This window comes from Oncorhynchus kisutch, linkage group LG6 (genome assembly GCF_002021735.2).
Source record: "Oncorhynchus kisutch isolate 150728-3 linkage group LG6, Okis_V2, whole genome shotgun sequence".
In the NCBI taxonomy this organism is placed as follows: Eukaryota; Metazoa; Chordata; class Actinopteri; order Salmoniformes; family Salmonidae; genus Oncorhynchus; species Oncorhynchus kisutch.
The window spans coordinates 71,929,711-71,947,973 of record NC_034179.2 but is presented as its reverse complement, the minus strand read 5'-3'; the positions used below and the strand labels follow the sequence as shown (position 1 = coordinate 71,947,973).

At 40.5% G+C, this 18,263-nt stretch overlaps 1 protein-coding gene across 1 annotated transcript; it reads left to right on the top strand.

Moving 5' to 3' along the window:
* The first annotated feature begins 88 nt into the window (after positions 1 to 88).
* On the top strand, positions 89 to 10,202 carry LOC109892246 (transcription factor MafK). Its single transcript, XM_020484689.2, has 3 exons — positions 89 to 285; positions 8,846 to 8,924; positions 9,006 to 10,202. The coding sequence occupies exons 2-3, from the start codon at positions 8,880 to 8,882 to the stop codon at positions 9,441 to 9,443; spliced, it is 483 nt and encodes a 160-aa protein (XP_020340278.1). The 5' UTR covers positions 89 to 285; positions 8,846 to 8,879; the 3' UTR covers positions 9,444 to 10,202.
* Positions 10,203 to 18,263: the final 8,061 nt, after the last annotated feature.

Genomic DNA, 18,263 nt, shown 5'->3' with positions numbered 1-18,263 from the left:
TCTATTTCTGGCTTCCCTTAGTTTCCCGCCTCGTTTACGTCAGCAGAAAGTTATTTTCATGAATGGAGGGGGCGGTCACGAGGAATTGGTGACGTGAATACTTGCGGAAGCACAGAGTGGAATGTTGATACATTGTTGTTGTTTTGTAGTTAATTTAGTACGGGGATACATTTCGGTTCGACTGCTGGACGCCTTTCAGAATCGCGACAAGTAACTTCCACCCGTATAGGACGGTAACTTCACAAGCTTTACGCTTTGCAGACGGAAAATATCCGCGTTCATAAGGTGAGAGTACGAGCGCTTTTCTGGGAGATGTTTTGACATTCCTCTCTAGAATTGCTGATGCTATCAAGGTGACAGATTCGATTTTACGCATGTATCAACAAGTAAAATCGGGCTTAAACAAACATTTCATTTACATGTTATCAACGTACTTGGTACATTTTGTAGGCCTATCTTCAATTTGAAACCATTTACAAACGTTTATGGTTATTTGCAATTATTTTTCTGCAATATGGACACGTGTTGGAGTAGTGTAACGCCTGGAATGAACTTATTTCACTCTTGAAGTTAAAATGTAACAATTTAACAAATCGTGTTTTTCCGAATTGTTTCTATTTATTTTTTATTCCATCTATTTACCAATTGTAATATTTTGAATGGTAATATGTTTTACTTCTGCCTCTTAATAACTTGAATAAGTGTAGTATTTTCAGAGATCTTCGATTAATTACTATATCCATATCGTTGTCCACATAGCATACGGTAGCATACTTTTATATTTACGACGTAAGGAAACAACACATGGTCTGGGTTTTAGAATTCTGAGTCAAAGTGCATGGTGTGGGTGTAACCGATGCTTCGTGGGTGTCAGTTGTTGATGTGTGCAGAGGGTCCCTGGTTCGAGCCCGGGTATGGGCGAGGGGACGGACTAAAGTTATACTGTTACATGGGGATAGACCACCAGGAGGATAGTAAAGGGGACAACAGTAATGGAGACGAGTTCTAAAACGTTGCCTTTGCTTCACACATGAGCAATTCTACGATTAGCTTGTTTTCCTATATCAAGACCCGTAAGTGTGTGGGCTACTGTAATTTTCAACAAGTATGGCAGTTTTTATTTTCCTTAAATGTAGTATAAACTGTAGAAGTTAGGTTTATGTTCAGTTTATTATATAGAATCTGAAATATACAGTGCCTTCAGAAAGTATTCACACCCTTGACCACATTTTGTTGTTACAGCCTGAATGTAAAATTAATTAAATTGAGATTTCACTGGCCTACTACACACAATGCCCCATAATGTCAAAGTGGAATTATGTTTGTGCTGCTAAGGTACGCCATAGTATATTTTGGTAGACAGAATAGCAAAGACAGATCGTGCTCTTTGGTAAAAGGGGTACATTGGAATTATGTTTGTTTAAATTTGTAAAAAAAAATATATATGTTTACAAGTTAAGTAAAAATGAAAAGCTGAAATGTTATGTCATGCCTAAATACACTTCAAAAGTATGTGGACATCTGCTCCTCGAACATCTCATTCCAAAATCATGGGCATTAATATGCCTGGAGGTGTGTTTTGGGTCATTGTCCTGTTGGGAAAACAAGTGATAGTCCCACTAACAATTTGTTAGTGCTGTATCAGTGATTTCAGTATTTATCCTATACCCTGGTTTGACAGTAGAGAGAGGAGAGAGTGCCATAGTTGGCCCTGGTTCAGCAGAATCTCTTTTGGAAGCCGCAGTGTCACAGGTCAATATGAAATTGAATCTACGGGCCTGCTGTCAAAGCAATCATTTTTAGATGACACTCACACAAAAAAAGCTTGTTGCTATGTTGATTTTTTTCTCTCTGCCTCGGTCCCATTGCTCAGCTTTATAAAATTAACAAAGAGAAGAAATCCTTAGCAATTTCATATTTTGGTGCTGATTGCATGTCTACAGACTGGGATCATATTCTTGGACATTTGAACTTTACTGTCATTGTGATTTATATGGAAAATATGAGAGGAGTCCTTTCTCATCCAATACTTTCCACATTGTATGAGGGCCTTGAAATCTCATCGAAGAGGCTGCCTATGCCCCGAGTCACTGTTGAAGTCGGAAGTTTACATACACTTAGGTTGGAGTCATTACAACTCGTTTTTCAACCACTCCACACATTTCTTGTTAACAAACTATAGTTTTGGCAAGTCAGTTAGGACATCTACTTTGTGCAAGTCATTTTTCCAACAATTGTTTAGAGACAGATTATTTACTTATAATTCACTGTATCACAATTCCAGTGGGTCAGAAGTTCACCTACATTAAGTTGACTGTGCATTTAAACAGCTTGGAAAATTCCAGAAAATGTCATGGCTTTAGAAGCTTCTGTTAGGCTAATTGACTTCATTTGAGTCTATTAGAGGTGTATTTTTTATTTACCTTTATTTAACTAGGCAAGTCAGTTAAGAACAAATTCTTATTTTCAATGACGGCCTAGGGACAGTGGGTTAACTGCCTGTTCAGGGGCAGCACGACAGATTTGTACCTTGTCAGCTCGGGGATTTGAACTTGCAAACTTCCGGTTACTAGTACAACGCTCTAACCACTAGGCTACCCTGCCATTTCTGTGGATGTATTTCAAGCCTACCTTCAAACTCAGTCCCTCTCTGCTTGACATCATGGGAAAATCAAAAGAAATCAGCCAAGACCTCAGACAAAAAATTGTAGACCTCCACAAGTCTGGTTCATCCTTGGGAGCAATTTCCAAATGCCTGAAAGTACCATGTTAATCTGTACAAGCAATAGTACGCAAGTATAAACACCATTGGACCACGCAGCCGCCATACCGCTCAGGAAGAAGACACATTCTGTCTCCTAGAGATTAACGTATTTTGGTGTGACAAGTGCAAATCAATCCCAGAACAACAGCAAAGGACCTTGTGAAGATGCTGGAGGAAACGGGTACAAAAGTATTTATATCCACAGTAAAACAAGTCCTTTATCGACATAATCTGAATGGCTGCTTAGCAAGAAAGAAGCCACAGCGCCAAAACCGCCATAAAAAAATCCAGACTACGGTTTGCAACTGCACATGGGGACAAAGATCGTACTTTTTGGAGATATGTCATCTGGGCTGAAATACAACTGTTTGGCCATAATGACCATTGTTTTGTTTGGAGAAAAAAGGGGGAGGCTTGCAAGCCAAAGAACACCATCCCAACCGTGAAGCACAGGAGTGGCAACATCATGTTGTGGGTGTGCTTTGCTGCAGGAGGGACTGGTGCACTTCACAAAATAGATGGCTTCATGAGGGAGAAAAATTATGTGGATATATTGAAGCAACATGTCAAGACATCAGTCAGGAAGTTAAAGCTTGGTCGCAAATGGGTCTTCCAAATGGACAATGACCCCAAGCATACTTCCAAAGTTGTGGCAAAATGGCTTAAGGACAACAAAGTCAAGGTATAGGAGTGGCTATCACAAAGCCCTGACTTCAATCCTATAGAACATTTGTGGGCAGAACTGAAAAAGCGTGTGTGAGCATGGAGGCCTACAAACCTGACTCAGTTGTACCAGCTCTGTCAGGGGGAATGGGCCAAAATTCACCCAACTTATTGTGGGAAGCTTGTGGAAGGCTACCTGAGACGTTTGATCCAAGTTAAACAATTTTAAAGGCAATGCTACCAAATACTAATTGAGTGTATGTAAACTTCTGACCCATTGGGAATGTGATGAAAGAAATAAAAGCTGAAATAAATCACTCTCTACTATTATTCTGACATCTCACTTTCTTAAAATAAAGTGGTGATTCTAACTGACCTAAGACAGGGAATCTTTATTAGTATTAAATGTCAGGAACTGGGATACACCTTAGCCAAAAACATTTAAACTCAGTATGTAAACGTCTGACTTCAACTGTATATGTGGTGGTGGTGACCTCCCACACCAAGTGCATCATATCCATGCTCTGTTATGAGGTTAACACGTGGCTTGGTTACCAATGTGATGTCTGGAGGAGGAGAGAGGGCCTATCATCTTCTGCTCTCTCACTTCCCTACCCAATATTTTAGCATGACAATATGGTGTATACATACTCATAATGGTTAGTGATGCTCACAGTTTTCATAGTATTGAGTGTTCAGGGGGTGTAAGAGAACCCACAGTTGTCATTGTGGGTTTTGCAGTGTGTTGTGAAATGACTGTGGTTAGTGAAAAGGTATGACTCAAAAGGAAACCAAAGTCAGATATTTTTATGTGTAAAGTTACTTTTAACTGTGAAACGTTTAACTTAATTTCCTTACAATGTGTTCTGATAATTTATTTCTAGAGACAAAGACCGTGTCATAAGAATTACATAGACATGACAGACAACCAAAATATTTACAGTACTGTATTACATGTACAGTTTAACAGTCCCGTTAACAGGTTTACTCCGAAGCATGGAGAGATATACATTGGCATCTCTCCACAAGTGCCTCTTAGGTGCCTGTGTTGTACCAACCACCAGGATCTGCACCCAGCCCATTCCTGCTTTTCTGGATGACTTCCTGGATCTCAGACCAATGCTCTCGCCACACTGTGGCCTGGGGTGTGGAGGGATCGTCTCGAGTAAAGTGTCTTGTTTTTGTAATTATGGTATTAGGTGGTATACAGTAAACAAGGAGAAATGTCCTGAACTTTCTCACTTTTACATCTGAGAACTTGGGTACTCAGACTGAATAAGAATATTAACAACTTAATGGAGAGCCGGGATGGAATTAATGACTCCTAAACTCCTTTGTTATTTGAAGTTGGAAAATGAAATAGTATTTCTTTCCCTCATTGATTTTCATTGTTATTCAATGTGTACTATGGAATGGCTTTAGTTAGGTAATAACTGGACAGCTTTGTCTTTGTTGTGTGCATACTTGACATTCTTTTCAATCCCTATGTCCACAGTTGGAAAGTCGCCTCGCTCAGATATCTACCTTTCCTCCCTTTTCCGCAAAAAAGTTCCGGCGGGTATGCCAGCCGTTTCCTGTACTTTTCCTTCTACCCTGCGGAACAACGTGATTTTCCAGGAAACGTCAGTTTGGGAGGGTGTGATTCCCTGCCGCTCGTCCTAGTTCTTACCAGTAAACAGCATGACTCATGGCTCGGCTATGCTCTCCATTTCCTTTACATAACATCCCTCCAAATGTGCTGTGCTGGAGTGCAGAGCAGAGTGCACCACCACAGCATAGTCTGGAGGAAGGCTCTCTTCTCCCCAACTCCCTGAGCAAACCGAGGAGACATTCTGTACAGAGGGGAGCTCCATCAAGCTCTCTCTCCTCTCTCAGAGGAACATAGCGTATCTGTTTTCCACCAAACCCAAACTCCAAAACAAATAGAAAAGAGCAGGAAAACAAGTAGCCAAGACAAGCCAACACTTCATCTATCACTAGGACCTGAGCACTCGGCTCTTTGATGTGCTCTTTATTTTAGCAAAACGTCGCGCCCCAGAGCAGTACCTGTCATAACCCAAGCATACAGACTTGAATTTGAGCTGAGGTCTGAATGACAAAAACTAAATGGAGTCACATTTCACACATTGTCTCTGGACTAATACCATAACAGGCCTGCAGTTTATTGGTTTGTTATTCTAACCAGGTCACAATCAGTGCTTAAATAGGCAGTTATTCGTCCATTATTAATGGTTACTGCCTGGGCTGATACTGTGGTGCTGATCTAATATGCACCTTAATAAAACTCATTCTATAGTATTTTAGCAAAGCTGTAGCCCTAGTTCTTGGCTCAAGCTTTGAGTAAGTCATTGATGTCAATTACACAGAATGACTAAACAACAAACTATGACAAAGGTTATGTTCACTTTTCCAACAGAGTTCAATTGGGCAGAGAACAGTGATTATTAGCAGTGGGCTGCATCCGGAGCCTACAGTAATCTTGTCAGTTGGACTTGTGTGAGTTGATACGATGAGTAATTTCCTCATGATCTGGACTACGTGAGCTGATGAAATATGGCGCTGAAATCATCAGACCTTTCCTGTGGCCAGCAAATATGTTATATTTTCCATCTGTTTAGCCACCACCTTGTGTGTAAATGCTCCCTCTCTCATCATGAAACTTAAGTGTTGTAAACTTAAGTGTTGTCTAACTAAGTTATTTGGTTAGGGATAGTACTACTCTGTTAGTCGTCAGCACTTGATTAATTCTGGCTGTTGTTAGACTTCGATATGGGACACATCTGAATTTCAGTCATTTGGAAGATTTTACAGCGATATCTTTACATTTGAATAGACTAAGCCCCCCTTCCAGAGATGGGTGCATTACACAGGACATATTCTGAATGCATTTATCCTCCCAATTGAAACTTGGGGCCTCTTTCCTTTGTGTTTGTGTGTGTCCTCAGTCAGGAATGTGGTTATGTTATCCACACTTAAGCCACATTCTATGGCTTTACTTTGAGGTCTTCTCCGACACGAGTAGAAGCACCCAAAAAGGTGAAAAGGGAAATAGTTTTCTGGAGGACCGTCAAATGTGCACAGTCAAAAGCGGTACTGAATTGTAAAATGTGCCTGTTGCTCGTCCTGAAAGATGATCAAAACAGGGATTTGGCCTTGTAACATTACTGCTCTTTTCCTCTCTGGAAGACGGAAAGCCGCAAAGTGGGATCTTAAGAGCTCGACCTAGTGCCATTTGCTAAAACAGAGAGGAGCACATGCAGAAGGGATTTGAAGGAAACAACATGGCCTCTGAGCTGTAAAGCTTGAGCACCCCGTTTATGGAGAGGGAGGCCTTTTTACATCCCCATTTCATGATATTCGAGTCGCACGGAATATAACCCAGGGTCTCCCCTTGATGCAACAGTTCAAAACAGGCTCTTTCAGCCAACTTACTGGAACATTGTCTTACATTTTTGGCTGGCTGTGCAGTGTTGGATTCAAAGTTGCATACATGTGCCAAAATAAGGCAATGCTGTATGCTTTTCTCTACTCTTTTTCCTATAGTCAAGTTGAAAACCCAAGTGAATTTCAAATGAGGTTCAAAGGGGATGGCCAAAACAAGTAATCAGACGTGATGGTTCACCGAACATGTTTTCATGTGGTTCTTAAATCCAAACAAAACAGAGTCATCTATTGGTTAATTTTCCAAGTTAGGATTGTGTGAGTGTACACTCTCCACATTCATGTATCCCTTCATTACAGAAACATGCGGCCAGGCATAGGCTGTACCTCCGGTGTGGTTTTACAAAAAGACAAAACAGATGGATGACTAAGAACTTATTAGTGATCTGTTCTGCTTCAGTGCCAAAGCCAGTGAACCTTCCATTATCATCCGACCAATCACTTGGCATTCTGCCCCTTTCCACTTAAGAGCTCTAAGACTTTCGATGCAAGAACAGTATTTCTATTGTAGATACAGTGCAACCACTTCAGCTCTTCAGCACAAGGTCAACCCAGCAACAGCTGTCAGAAACGGCTGTGATCAGCTATCTATATTTATTTCCAGGGGCATGAGATGAACTTCCCTAAAGGAATAGTCATTAAAACCTCACCCTTTGGGTTGTTGTATCTTGTTCGAGAAAGTGCACCTCAAAGCGCCGGATGGAATATTTGGCCTCTTAATGAGGTATCGCTTATCACATGTTCACCTAAATTGTTTAGCTGGCAGAATTTTGTGTCAGCAGCACAGTGAGCTAAATATACCCAGCAGCGTTAAATAAGGGCATGTAGCAGCTCAGGAAAGCCAAGTGTAATACGAGCCAGACAACCAGACACAAGTCCTAAATGAAATCGAGTACATTGTCTCACTACAAAAATACACCCATGACTGTAAGGGAAACTATTCCGCTGTCACACGATCTTCAGGAATTTCCCACATATCTACAGGACTGTAAAGTTCAGTATGACCATAAATGTAAGCTTGTGTTTGTTGGGTAGTTTTACTGTTGACATAGGCATATGTTCTGTGTTATAAAGAGGAGACTCATACGGGCCAATGTAGACCATGTTAGGTTGAATAGTGCTGTATCTAAATGGAAGAGACTATGCATTGTTCAGAGTTTATGAGACTGTTATTGTACACACTCCCTAAACTATTGGTGGTTTATGAGACTGTTATTGTACACACTCCCCAAACTATTGGTGATCCTCACTTAGTTCTTCAAACTGACCTGCCCTTGTAATTTCTACCATGTGTATGACAGGGTTATGAATGAGACTTGTTTACCCTTTTGGATGACCATGTGACTATACTCCCACACCCATTTGCAGGGCGTTTCCATGGCAGCCGTTGCTTATGGAGCAAGTCAGGGTGCTGAAATGGAGCCTTGGGAGAATGTGGGCTTTTATTCACAGTCAGGCACACAGCAGTCTCTCTCTCTTTTAGGCCATGGCAGCAGTCTCAAAGGCATGTGTTTCACTGTAGTGTTCAGATAGGCCTTTTTCTAAAAACGACTTTGACCAAAATAGCCCATGCCCAGTTTCTAAGCAGAGGGCTCAGACAAGCTGTGTGGTGAGAGCTGACCTGTTTCTATTCTTGCGGTCTTGCTATGGTCTAGTGAACTACATTGTGAGGGCCCTCCCTACAGCAGCAAGTACACAGGTTTGCCCAACAGTCTGTGTATTCATTATCATCATTCAGTGTTATGCTGACCTCTGCTGGCAGTCTCTGTTACTAGAGAATCTACTGAGCTGGTTGCAGAGACGTAACTAACTCAGGAATGTTGTTGTGGGATCTCATCGATAGATTTCTTGGGAAAGGGGAGTGGCTTCTTAGGATGGCTGTATCTGAACTTGGCTACACTCATAACTGACACTTTAATTTCACAACGAATACACTATATTATTTCCAATCACAATTTTCCCTTCTTTGTTTTGCAGTGTTGACGTCTGTGGGATTCTGGCCAGTTTATGCATGCAGGGTATGACGACTCAGTTTAAAGCAAACAAGACTTTAAAGGTAATTTTGTATTCTTACACTAATGTGAATGATGAGTTCAGGAAAGGGCCAGACTCTCAACAATGGCTGCCTCTCTTGCAGGTTAAGAAGGAGGTGGGTGAGAATGCCCCGGCCCTCAGTGATGATGAGCTGGTGGTCATGTCGGTGCGCGAGCTCAACACACACCTGCGCGGGCTGACCAAGGAGGACGTGGTGCGGCTGAAGCAGCGGCGGAGGACCCTGAAGAATCGCGGCTACGCCGCCAGCTGCCGCATCAAGCGGGTCACCCAGAAGGAGGAGCTGGAGAGGCAGAAGCAGGAGCTGCAGCACGAGGTAGACAAGTTGGCCCGGGAGAACGCCAGCATGAGGCTAGAGCTGGATGCCCTACGCGCCAAGTATGAGGCCCTGCAGTGCTTTGCCCGGACTGTCACCTGCGGGCCTCTCTCACCAGGCAAGGTGGCCACCACCAGCGTTATCACCATCATCAAGTCTACTAACAACCACAACTCCAGCCCAACCTCCTTCTCAGCCCCCTCCTAGTGCTGACAGGACTGGGCTCTCGTCTCCCCGTCCCGCCTGGTCCTTACCGGTTCCGACCCAATCCAGCCTGAAACCAATGGCACCCGACCCATGCTGAGAGGAAGCTCAGTAATTCGACTGAGGGAAGGGGGTGGGGTGGCCACTAGCTCTGTGTGATGATAACAACATGATGCTGCATTCATTCTCTACTCTCTTTCTCTCACATACTGTACATAATCTACATTGTCTGTGCACTGTGCCACAACCTCCCCAGCACCGGCAGGGCATTGGGCCTCTCTGACTGACGGAAGAGATTGGCTCATACTACAGTGCGAGTGGGTACTTGATATTATACCCCGTGATGGCAGCACTGGTCTGAGACCGCTCTGATGCCTGTGGTATCTTGCATTTACAGAGTATAAAGTAATATATTATTGTAATAATTACCGTATTAATACATTATGAATATTTAAAATAACACAAAAATGCTGATCTAAGCCTAAAAGCCTTATTTCTTCTGTATATGAGAATATATACTAATATCTCAATGAAAATTGAGGCATTGAAGCTTTTGCCTTAAACTGATCTAGGAATGATCTCTCTGTAATATTCTTTTTTTTTGTCACACTCATACAGTATGTTCAATAATTTAAGCTTTTATATTTCCAATTTCAAGGGCAGCTTGAAAACCGTAAAAAAACAACAACAATACAGTGGGGCAAAAAAGTATTTAGTCAGCCACCGATTGTGCAAGTTCTCCCACTTAAAAAGATGAGGCCTGTAATTTTCATCATAGATACACTTCAACTATGACAGAAAAAATGAGATTTTTTTTCTCCAGAAAATCACATTGTAGGATTTTTTGTGAATTTATTTGCAAATTATGGTGGAAAATAAGTATTTGGTCACCTACAAACAAGCAAGATCTCTGGCTCTCACAGACCTGTAACTTCTTCTTTAAGAGGCTCCTCTGTCCTCCACTCATTACCTGTATTAATGGCACCTGTTTGAACTTGTTATCACTATAAAAGACACCTGTCCACAACCTCAAACAGGCACACTCCAAACTCCACTATGGACAAGACCAAAGAGCTGTCAAAGGACACCAGAAACAAAATTGTAGACCTGCACCAGGCTGGGAAGACTGAATCTGCAATAGGAAAGCAGCTTGGTTTGAAGAAATCAACTGTGGGAGCAATTATTAGGAAATGGAAGACATACAAGACCACTGATAATCTCCCTCGATCTGGGGCTCCACGCAAGATCTCACCCCGTGGGGTCAAAAATTATCACAAGAACAGTGAGCAAAAATCCCAGAACCACACGGGGGGACCTAGTGAATGACCTGCAGAGAGCTGGGACCAAAGTAACAAAGCCTACCATCAGTAACACACTACGCCGCCAGGGACACAAATCCTGCAGTGCCAGACGTGTCCCCCTGCTTAAGCCAGTACATGTCCAGGCCCGTCTGAAGTTTGCTAGAGAGCATTTGGATGATCCAGAATAAGATTGGGAGAATGTCATATGGTCAAATGAAAGCAAAATATAACTTTTTGGTAAAAACACAACTCGTCGTGTTTAGAGGACAAAGAATGCTGAGTTGCATCCAAAGAACACCATACCTACTGTGAAGCATGGGGATGGAAACAACATGCTTTGGGGCTGTTTTTCTGCAAAGAGACCAGGACGACTGAACCGTGTAAAGGAAAGTAAGAATGGTGCCATGTATCGTGAGATTTTGAGTGAAAACCTTGTTCCATCAGCAAGGGCATTGAAGATGAAATGTGTCTGGGTCTTTCAGCATGACAATGATCCCAAACACACCGCCCGGGCAACGAAGGAGTGGCTTCGTAAGAAGCATTTCAAGGTCCTGGAGTGGCCTAGCCAGTCTCCAGATCTCAACCCCATAGAAAATCTTTGGAGGGAGTTGAAAGTCTGTGTTGCCCAGCAACAGCCCCAAAACATCACTGCTCTAGAGGAGATCTGCATGGAGGAATGGGCCAAAATACCAGCAACAGTGTGTGAAAACCTTGTGAAGACTTACAGAAAACGTTTGACCTCTGTCATTGCCAACAAAGGGTATATAACAAAGTATTGAGAAACTTTTGTTATTGACCGAATACTTATTTTCCACCATAAATTGCAAATAAATTCATAAAAAATCCTACAATGTGATTTTCTGGATTTTTTTTCTCTCCATTTTGTCTGTCATAGTTGAAGTGTACCTATGATGAAAATTACAGGCCTCATCTTTTTAAGTGGGAGAACTTGCACAATTGGTGGCCGACTAAATACTTTTTTGCCCCACTGTATATATTTGATAACTGACCAAGTATGTTTAGCTGGATGAACCAGGCCCTTTTGACATTGGAAAACTTTTATCTGGTTTAGACTGTAGATTCGACGTGCAGGTATATAGCATAGCCTACATTTTAGAATACAAACATACTCATGGGTTATCCTCCTTACAGCTGAGGAACTAATTCTACAGTACAAGTAAAATACAAATTAGGCTACATCAGACAAATTTACAGATCATTGAACGGCACTTACTATGAATCTGTTAGTTCACAGTGTAAAAGTACGAAAATCACTTGCTTTGCAAATGTTACAAATCATATAGCTGCAAATTTACATCTAAAATCATAGGACACCTGAAGCATCTTTTTGGGAAATACTGCATTCCATTCTGGTATGACTTTAGCAATGGGAGATTGTATGATGCTGATCATAGTTTGTGGTCTATCCCAGAATTGCTAAAGTTGCAGCCAGTTTATAACTATTTTATGTTATTAAGACGAGCACTTACCTATGATCTTTTGCCTCTGAACTATCCTCTCCATGCTATGCCATATTTTAGGGTAGGTAATCCATATTGGATGTAGTGATAATGGGAGCTGCCTTGACAAATGAAATGCAATTCAATGAATTCCTGTATATTACAGACTTAAGCTAGAGCCTTTTAGTTTCAATGCAAGAGAAGGAAAATTGAAGCTCTCAACTGCCTCCTGTCACTTTACATTAAGAACTCCGTCCTCTTAGAAATCATTCCTACTGTTGGGTCGTCTGAAAGTGCTGCTGCCGGTGTTGGTAACTCTGAAACAGTAGACATTGAACATATGCTTTTGACACAGACTCTTGGGTAAGAGGAATCCTGGCATAAAACTCAAGAGAGAAAAAAAAACTCTAGGAATGGTGTCATGACCACATTCAATGGCACATTAGCTTCAAATGTTACCCATAAACAAGCACAGGTTGAGTATACTTTTTGATGGTTATAAGTTTCAGTTCTAGATACTTATCTAGAATCTATAGTTCTTGCATTTCAGCCCTTATCGAAGTTAGTCACGAGTGAAGTCTAGAGTTGGCTCTTGTCAAGGTTTTCTCTTGCCCTAGTGGACATGACTTTTCCTCCTCCCCTGTTTCTTAGCTGTAAAGATCACGAAGGGGGACTTTGCTGCTGCATGGCTCTGCTATTTCAGGCAGGGCCATTGCTGTGCTCTTATCATTCTCATCTTGTGTTTTCATTTGGTATATTTGTTACTACACCTTAATTCCTGTGTTTTTATATGTGTGTATTTTTCTATAATTGTTGCTTTATTATAGGGATATTAAATACCTGGGAGTGGTGTGATCTTGTAATCGTCCTCTGACGTAAAATGATTCTTATTTATTGGCCTATCTCAGCAGGATAGTTCAATTATTATCTATAGCATCAATTAAATCATAAGGAATCTATTCTGCTGACTTTATAGTTGTATCTTTTTAAGGTCAGTTCATAATTATTACCTGCAAACTACCCTCGGCTAGTCTGCAAATTAAGCTCTCTGTTTACACTCGCGGCTGTTTTAGAGTAGGTGGATTGGGTATATTTTTATAGGAAAGACTTACTTTGGTAGCTAATTGCCATATGCCCACATGCTATTATAAGGAAGTTACGTTTGTATCACATTGCTAAACTCCAAGACTTTTGAAGTTTGAGTTTATGCTTTTGTGACAGCTATGAAATAGATACAAGTATTACAATTTGGAGGAGAATATACAGCAGAATGCTAGTTATGAAATGAAAGTTGAGGAAGAGAAAACACTTGAAATATTTAGCACCCTTTTCTGAGCTTTTACACTGACCTCTGCTGGTAATCTTTATAAATGCTGTGAATAAGCACATTATTATTGACCAAATTGTTTTGGAGACTTGCAATCCAATTGCATATCAATTTAAGAATTTTATCCATTTAGTTATTGCTTTCAATTTCTTTCAATTCTGTTGTAAACAAAGCCACAATACTGTCTATATACTATTGTATGACTCATATTCGAGTGCAAAACATATACTTTTGTGTCAAAATAAACATCCAACAAGGTAGATGAATTTCTATGTATCCCAAGCTGCATTTTCCTCCCTAGTTGTATTGAAACTAAACTAAAGGTTCGTATACATCTACACATGGCTCTGCCAGTTGAAGATGGAGTATGGAAGCACTAGTAGTTATGCTCTTCCTGCACAGCAGGTGGCTGTGTTATCCCTCAGTACCCTCGATCTAGAAATAAAGAACTTTGCTCCTAGAGTTTGATTTAACATTGACGACAGCAAATTCATATGCACAGGGCACTGTAATGAAACAGCTAGCAACTCGAGGGCAATGTAGATAAGATGTATTTCTGCCATGGTTGAATGCATCTTCTCTGATATGAGCCATTATAATGCAACAGTAAGGAAATTGGATAGATGGTTCAGAAAGCAAGTGGGCACTTTTAAATGTTTATCTTGTACGTTTTGCTATATGTTGCCTTTTAGACTGGTGCAGTTAAATTATTGTATGTTCTTCACCTGATTTATATCTACGTTATGTTTTATGTAGGCCTACACATCTTTCCTATATTTGCTCTGTCAGTCCTACAAGCTATTTACCATAAACGCACATAGAACATATATGTTAAATATCCTATGTTCAGCAGATGTACTTATAAATTAGTTTAAAAAAGTTCCATGACATATAAAGTATGCTGCTCCAAATTAGTACTTTGTACAAGTCAACATTCAAATGAGTAAACATGGTGGTGGTGGGTGTAAGAATAACAGTTTTAATACAATGGATGTTATACTTTCACTCACCATCTTCCACCTTGTATCACACAATTGTATGTTAACTATTTTTTTTTTTAAAGTTATCGTATGGACTTTCACAATGAATGGGATCTCAAGTTTTAATGCACAGCCACGACACAAGATTAGATGCTAATTTGTCTTGTTTGTGGTAGTTAATGAGGCATGATGATAGTTCTATTATACCGCTTTCTAGCTGAAGGTGAGTGAAAATAAAATAATAATGAGGGAACACTTTGAAGAGAATCCGTACCTTTTGTGACCTTTTATTACTCTGCTACTATTATGTATTTGATTTGAACTTCAATATTTATTTGATTGATTTTCCATAATTTGTATTTTCAACATCTAAATTATTTTGATTTACATTCATTTATTTACATTTTGAGTTAATGAAATACCCTCCTGTACAAATAATACTTCTTGTTTCTGTTTCGATTGAGGTAAATTATTCCTGTAAATAGACATGTGCTCTGTCTGTTTTTGTACTTTTAAATAAAGCTTTTTTCCTCATTAAAGAAAATGGTCTGTTTAACTCCTTGAATGATTTCAAACACTATAGGGTGATTCCTCACGAAACCAGGACAAAAAAGACCATGATTTTTGGGCATGTTCACACATTTGAATCCATAGAAAGGTCCTGTGTGGGAAGGATTGTTGTCAAATATTTGACATTTATATCAAAGCCTAATAGAGAAATAATGAATCAATGTTGGCATATTTATAACAATTTGGCCTTACCCAGGTCTCCTTTAAAGGTGCTACAAATAGGATTTTCGTTTTTTACAATTTTTGCATTGTCATTTCCGAAAATGTCCATAATATAAGTGGCCAATATAGAAATCGCTGTCATATCCTGGTTACAAATATTCTACACGTTTTGCTCAATTTGGTATTATTTCTCAATTACGCTTTTAGTTACAAATGTCAAATGTCAACAATCCTTCCCCCAAAGGTCCATTCTATACAGTAGATTAGATTTCCTTATTTAAAAAAAAATTACTGGTTAAATGAGAAATTACCCTTTAATCTACAATGAGGTGCTGAGAGAAGGACAGTGTACTGTCTATCCATACTCCCAAGTACTTGTATGAGGTGACTACCTCAAGCTCTAAACCCTCAGAGGTAGTAATCACACCTGTGGGGAGAGGGGCATTCTTCTTACCAAACCACATGACCATTGTTTTGGAGGTGTTACCTAATTAAGGTAAGACAGTAATTCTGCTCATACACTGAACAAAAATATAGTGCATTCGGAAAGTATTCAGACCTCTTCCCTTTTCCACATTTTGGTACGTTACAGCCTTATTCTAAAACAGATCAAAAAAAGTTAAAACATCAATCTACACACAATACCCATTAATGACAAAGCAAAAAAGTTTTGAAATGTTTGCAAACGTATTAAAAATAAAAAACTGAAATACCTTATTTACGTGAGTATTCAGACCCTTTGCTATGAGAGTCGAAATTGAGCTCAGCTGCATCCTGTTTCCATTGATTGTCCTTGAGATGTTTCTACAACTTGACTGGAGTCCACCTGTGGTAAATTCAATTGATAAGGCATGATTTGGAAAGGCACACACCTGTCTATTCAAGGTCCCACAGTTGACAGTGAATACAGCTTCGAGACAGGATTGTGTTGAGGCAAAGATCTGTGGAAGGGTACCAAAAAATGTCAACAGCATTTAAGGTCCCCAAGAACACAATGGCATCAATCATCCTTAAATGGAAGAAGTTTGGAACCACCAGGACTCTTCCTAGAGCTGGCCGCCTGGCCAAACTGACCAATCGGGGGAGAAGGACCTTGGTCCGGGAGGTGATCAAGAACCCGAGAGTTAATCTGTGGAGATGGGAGAACATTCCAGAAGGACAACCATCTCTGCAGCACTCCACCAATCAGGCCTTTATTGTATAGTGGCCAGATGGAAGCCACTCCTCAGTAAAAGGCACATGACAGCCCGCTTGGAGTTTGCCAAAAGGCACCTAAAGGACACTCAGACCATGAAAAACAAGATTCTCTGGTCTGATGAAACTAAGATTGAACTCTTTGGCATGAATACCAAGCGTCACGTCTGAAGGAAACCTGGCACCACCCCTACGGTGAAGCATGGTGGTGGCAGCTTCATGCTGTAGGGATGTTTTTCAGTGGCAGGGACTGGATACTGGAAAGAGGGAAAGATGAACGGATCAAAGTACAGAGAGATCCTTGATGAAAACCTGCTCCCGAGCGGCTCAGGACCTCAGACAGCGGCAAAGGTTTGCCTTCCATCAGGGTAACAACCCTAAGCACAAGGCCAAGACAATGCCAGAGTCGCTTCGGGACAAGTCTCTGAATGTCCTTGAGTGGACCAGACTTGAACCCGATCTAACATCTCTGGAGAGACCTGAAAATAGCGACGCTCCCCATCCAACCTGACAGAGCTTGAGAGGATCTGTAGAGAAGAATGTGAGAAACACCCCAAATACAGGTGTGCCAAGCTTGTTGCGTCATACCCAAGAAGACGCAAGGCTGTAATCGCTTCAAAAGTTGCTTCAATAAAGTACTGAAAAGGGTTTGAATACTTATGTAAATTTGATATTTTGTTCATTTTTTTGTATAAAAATCCCGCCGCTGTTTTTGCTTTGTCATGATGGTCTATTGTGTGTAGATTGATGAGAGAATAAAACTATTTAATCCATTTAAAAATAAAGCTGTAATGTAACAAAATTTGGAAAAAGTCAAGGGGTCTGAATACTTTCCAAATGCACTGTATAAATGCAACATGTAAAATGTTAGTCCCATGTTCCATGAGTTGAAATAAATAATCTTCCAAATGCACAAAAAGCTTAATTCTCTCAAATTTGGTGCACAAATTTGTTTACATCCCTGTTAGTGAGCATTTATCCTTTGCCAAGATAATCCATCCACCTGACAGGTGTGGATAATATCAAGAAGCGGATTAAACAGCATGATCCTTACAAAGGTGCACCTTGTGCTAGGGACCACAAAAGGCCACTTTAAAATGTGCAGGTTTGCACACAACACAATGCCACATATGTTTCAAGTTGTGAGGGAGCGTGCAATTGGCATGCTTACTGCAGGAATGTCTACCAGAGAATAGAATGTTCATGTCTTTACCATAAACTGCCTCCAGTGTCGTTTTAGAGAATTTAGCAGTGCGCCCAACTCGCCTCACAACCACAGCCTAGGACCGTCACACTCGGAGGTGCGGGTGCTGAGGAGTATTTCTGTATGAAATAAAGCCCTTCGGTGGGGGAAAAACTCATTTTGATTGGCTGGGCCTGGCTCCCCATGGCTGCACCCCTGCCAAGTCATGTGAAATTCATGGATTAGGGCCTAATATATTTATTTCAATTGATTGATTACCTTATATGAACTGTAACTCAGTCAAATCTTTGAAATTGTTACATGTTGTTTATATTTCTGTTCAGTATACATTGTGCATATGTAAACTATAGAAAAAAAAATAGATATATGCACATCCAACTTATCAGGTGCAGGACAGAAGAACATACCAAAGACAAAAGGAATGTGCGCAACTCTGGTATGCTCCCATGGTGATTTAATCAGATGCACAATAAAGACAAAGTTTCAATCAGAGTTGGATCTTCGTCAGATTGACCTGAGTGGCAGACATTCCTTTTTTTCTTGCATATTTGCATATATAAACTACACATTGACACATCCAGGCCAAAACAGGAGGTTTAAAAAAATACTTTCGTAGTCGCAAGAG

Coding starts and splice junctions, on each gene's coding strand:
- LOC109892246 (XM_020484689.2), top strand. CDS start 8,880: ATGCAGGGTATGACGACTCAGTTTAAAGCAAACAAGACTTTAAAG. Junction 8,925..9,005: donor AAGCAAACAAGACTTTAAAG/GTAATTTTGTAT, acceptor CCTCTCTTGCAG/GTTAAGAAGGAGGTGGGTGA.